Consider the following 4792-nt stretch of genomic DNA (forward strand, 5'->3'; position numbering starts at 1 on the left):
TTCTACAACCATCAGTTAAAACAGTTTTAATTAAGCCACCACATTTGAAAGGATTGCCACATACATTAGTATCACTTGAGAGTAATTAATGACTACTTTCAATAGCTTTCTCCCAAACACCTTAATTGTGCAACATGCTGATTATACTTCTACCCCTCCCAGTATATTCAGTAAAATTTATTTTACATTTGTGCTTTTTTGACGTTATGACAATGCTTATAAAAAAAACATACAAAAAGACTTAAGTTATGCTGAACCCTATTACCATACCATCCTCCCTCTCATTAGGAAGGGCATCCATTTTCTTACATCTTTTCTCCTTCTCAGCTTAAACTGTGCAAAGATCTGCCAGACTCTGCTGTGTCCTGAACTCACTATAAAGTAGGTACTATCATTACTCATGATGCAGGTATGTCCACACAGCATTTCCCACAAGTTAGTACTGTACAGAAAAGGAGAAGAAAAAAAAACCCAAAAACATATGTCAGGATTTTCTCCTCCAGCAAGAATCATAAATACAGTTGATTGTATATGTCACAACTGAGCTTTGTAACATAGTTCTGAAGTCTGCAGATGTTTACACTCTGTAAAGTTACAGAATACAGGCCTGGAAGGGACCTTCAGAAGTCACTCATCCTTTCCAAAACAGGATCACACACAATATATAGAATTACCAAATTTAAAAAGGTGTTACAAAACAGAAAGCTATACAATATATAATACAAGAAATATTGGGCACTGAAAAAGCTTAGTTCTAAATAACTTCAGCTTTACAGTATGCTGCTTAATGCTTTGTAAGTTCTATTCTGTACATGTGCATGAATACATATACCCACACACACTTACACTCTCCTAAGTACTGGGTTCACAACAGTAAGAAATAAATCCAAGTAACATATATTATTTGCTTTCCACTGTACTGTGTACTCGCCTCAGAAATCTGTCTGTTAGAGCTACTTCCCCCATAGCTGGAAAAGGAGCTCAACAAATGAGCCTCTTGCTTCTTGTTCCCCAGTGAAGAAAGCTCTGACAAAGATTATAGACCATAATTAAATCTGCTGTAAGCTGCTTCAGGTCCATGATCAATACAGACACAGCTCTGCTTCACTGGAATATTTACAGGAAATCACTGACTCCAGAAACACAAGCTATGAGCCAGACAGATTACTCCAAGACATGGGTCTGTGTGAAGTCTGCATATGTAGATTGCTACCAGAACTGCTTTTCTATTTTTACATGTTAACCCTAGTGACTCACAAAGCATCCCCAAGTTTATTAAACTCTGGAGTACCTACAGTGCACTTTAGAAACTTTTGGAGGTTTTCAACACCTTATGCTAAGATTTCCCTCCAAAGCACAGCTGATAAGTAAAACATTGCAGTTTTAAAAAGGCAGTCATAAAGAACAGTGTATGTTTCTACTCAAAGGTATTTTCTAAATCAGCATCCCTCAAATGCCATGTAAAAATATATGTAGCTTAACAGCTGAAAGTTTATTGATTCTCTCTGTGACAATGTATATTAAACTATATGTGGCTCCATCGTAAGTCCTGCAGTGGCCATAAAAACAGCAGTATTACATTAGTCAGTTATACATGCCAGCTCCGTGCTTTAGAGAAGATCTCTATCCAACAGCACCAATTGGTGGAAAATCAATTTTTATTTTCCCCCTTTAATTCAAATAGCTAATAGTCAACAACAGTCCAGTAACAGGAATGAGAAGAGGTTCTTAGGCAGCATGTAACTGTGATAGTCTCAGGGAAGTTCCTTCCTTGGGACTGACTTTGGTGGAAGAAAAAGCATTCTTTGGAAGGTTTGGGTTTTTTTTTCTTCTAGTTCCATTTACAGCAATTTTGTCATAGGTAAAAACAAAATAACTTGCAGGTCCCTCTAATGGGTTGTTTAAAATCTCTGTTCCTTTCTACACTTGAAACACTACATCTTTATTCATAAGCAAATGTTTGAATAAAATAAGGATGACTCAATTAGTTGGGAGGGAAAGGAGCAAGTAAACCACCCAAAAAGACTCAACATGAGAATATGGAAATAATACTTTTGGTAAAAGCTATTTGCTTAAGAATGCCAATGTTTTTACTAATTTATTGCCAGGGCTGGTAAAAAATACTCTGGAGAAATAAGGTAGGCTTTTTCAGTCTCCTATAGATGTACTGATTTTACATTGGAGGTGCTCCTCTGTTGTTTTGACAGTTGATTGTACTTGGATTTAATGTTTCAATTTAAGTACGGTGCTCTCTCTGGGGAGGAGTAGTAATAAGTAGGCTTGATGTTTCCCAGGACTTCATCTTCCCAGTTGGGGAGGCAGCAGAAGAAGAAAGCACAACCTATTACAACAACAGTGCTGGCCCAACCAAAACCATAGGCCCAGCTAAACATATTATCTCCTGTCAGTGGAATTTCTTCTGTGAATTTCACTGGGTAGATGACCAAGCCTATGATCTGGAATGCAGCTGGAGAGAAAGAAAAAAAAACAGGAGTAAATGACAATGAATGTATTATGTTCCCCACTAAAAAGGTAGCTGGAGATAACTGCATACTCTTTTAGGATTAGCTTCAGTCGTACAATCAAATCTGAATTCTTAGAGATACATGACTTTGGCCAAGGCAGATCCCCACACCTATCCGACTGCAGCAGCTACAGCTGACATTGCCAGGTTGCTAACGCACATACTCACGTGCTGTGACTAGCTCTGTCCAACAGACAGGCACCATGATCCCTGTGGAGCCAGTTACCTCCCACTCGTACCATAACCCTGTCACTCCTCCTCCCTTTGGGAAGATGGGAAGCACCTGGGGCTCTCAAGCTCCTAACTCTTAGCATGTGACATGCAGGGTCAAAGGTGTTGGTTGCCCCCATACAATGCTTTTGGGAAAGTGCAACTGACAAAAGCCACTGGAGCTTCCCTAACCATTATCCTTTCAGAGCATAAATCAACCTTTCCTTGTTCCCCATAAAAATGAGTCATAAACCAAAGACAGCTTATTTCATGAGGGAGGCTCCATCTAGCATGTTTTTCTGCTGATGCCTGTTTTACATTGAATAACCTTGTCTTTGTGCCCAGCCTTACCAACAACAAAGAGCAAGCCTCCAATTCCTCGCACAAAGTTGAAGCGGAGTATCTCGATTGAGAATGCAATGACTGCAAGGGCAAAACAGATGACCAGGATCACAAAGCCAACAAGGTATGTGGCAGCTGCTGCTCTCCCCCACCCTTGAAGAGAAAACAAGAAAGTTGTTACACAGCAATGCACTGAACTGTAGGTCATTGTAGATCTTTGTTTTCCTTTAATAGTTTTTCATTAAAATCCTGTACTGTAAGAAGCATGCCCTATGCCAAAGCAATACTGGATGCTTCCAAAATGCACAGCTGCAGACCAAAGAGGCCCCATCACTGGTGGAACAGCACAGAACTCCCCACCCGCTAACTTGTCCTGCTGAAAAAGAGGGATATAGTGGTAACGGACATAACACCTCCAAACTCCGTATCTCTAAGAGACCCACAGACATCTGAGCAGACAGGGTACACAACCACTGAGAAGGTACTTTATCATTAACATTCCTGTTTGACATGCAAGTTTACAAAACCACTTCTATGCATGGGGAAGTATGAGAGCAGACAAGAGGGTGTCACCACAGGAGATAACTGCTGTGAAATAATAGTGCTGTCAGCATACAGCTTCTTGACTGTTTATGACAAGGCATGTGGAGCAAAATTAGCATGACCAAAAAGAAATAGATTTGGAATAGCTGAAGTGAGAGATCACAAAGAGAAAGCTCTTGAAGACAAACATCTATTCACAGCTGAAAAAATTTAGAAACAGCTATACTGTAGCAGATGGAGTAGAAACAGCAGAATCTGAGTTAGTGGAAGAGTCATTACTCTGACATTTGATGGGATGAGGTGGGGCAGACTCTTAGGATCAAGAAACTGCAGACATCAAGCAAGTAGCCTTATCCCAGCAGAGCAGCACCAGCACTCAGAACTCACCCACCACAGGCTAGAGCAGGGGCAACAAAGGTAAGAAAACCTCCAAGAAAAACAGCCAGAAAGCCCGCTTTTGCAGTAACATGGGCTTGTGACAAGGCCCTCTTTATGGCCAGACCCCGTAGTCTTTAGAAACCAAGCAGGAGTTCAGGTGAGCCCAATGCAAACAACCACAAGCAAAGGTGTTCCTACCCTGGAGGCAGGACACCTGCCCACAATGGGCTAAACCATACTGGCTACTGCTTTGTTTTCCCATCAGCTGTCATCACAGCTCACTTCCCACATCTGCATAACATGGGTCTCTACTTTCACACATTCAGACATAGTTAGGGCCAGATCCCGAGCTCCCTCTAACGTAGGAATAAAGACAGCAGTGAGATCTGTCTAGGTCAAAACATTTTCCAAGAAAACCTCTGTTAGAGCTATCTGTTCCAACATGGCTGAAAGCAACTCTGGAGACACCCTGCTTTCAACATAGTCTCCATTCCTTCTGTGCAAAAACTAAGAGGAAAAAGTGAGAGAACCTTTTCCTAAAGAGTTAAAAATCCTCTACCTTAACTCATGTACTCTACTAGTTGCATGTGGGAAAAAACCTAGTAATTTGAGACAGAGAATGCAGTAAAACTCAGACACCTCTACTATGTACATCAATTTACTCCCTGAAAGCAAAGCACTTACAGCTATTTTCATTAGAATTGTCTGAACTGGTTTCTTTCTCTGTAATTGCAAAAGTGAAATATAGCAGCCATCCATCAGCCAGATCTTGGCCAAACCCCCCCCGCCCCCCCC

At 40.9% G+C, this 4792-nt stretch overlaps 1 protein-coding gene across 1 annotated transcript in view; it reads right to left on the minus strand.

Annotated features, from left to right (window-relative positions):
• Nucleotides 1-4792, minus strand: part of LOC113478639 (p53 apoptosis effector related to PMP-22-like) — an 11164-nt gene continuing 6372 nt past the window's right edge. The window contains exons 2-3 of the mRNA XM_026845976.1: nt 3086-3229; nt 1-2467 (exon numbers count right to left, since the gene is read on the minus strand). Coding sequence (XP_026701777.1) covers nt 2232-2467; nt 3086-3229 — 380 coding nt within the window. The 3' untranslated portion in view covers nt 1-2231. The remainder of the gene's footprint in view (nt 2468-3085; nt 3230-4792) is intronic.

This window comes from Athene cunicularia (genome assembly GCF_003259725.1).
Source record: "Athene cunicularia isolate RWA chromosome 3 unlocalized genomic scaffold, athCun1 chr3_part1, whole genome shotgun sequence".
Taxonomy (NCBI): domain Eukaryota; kingdom Metazoa; phylum Chordata; class Aves; order Strigiformes; family Strigidae; genus Athene; species Athene cunicularia.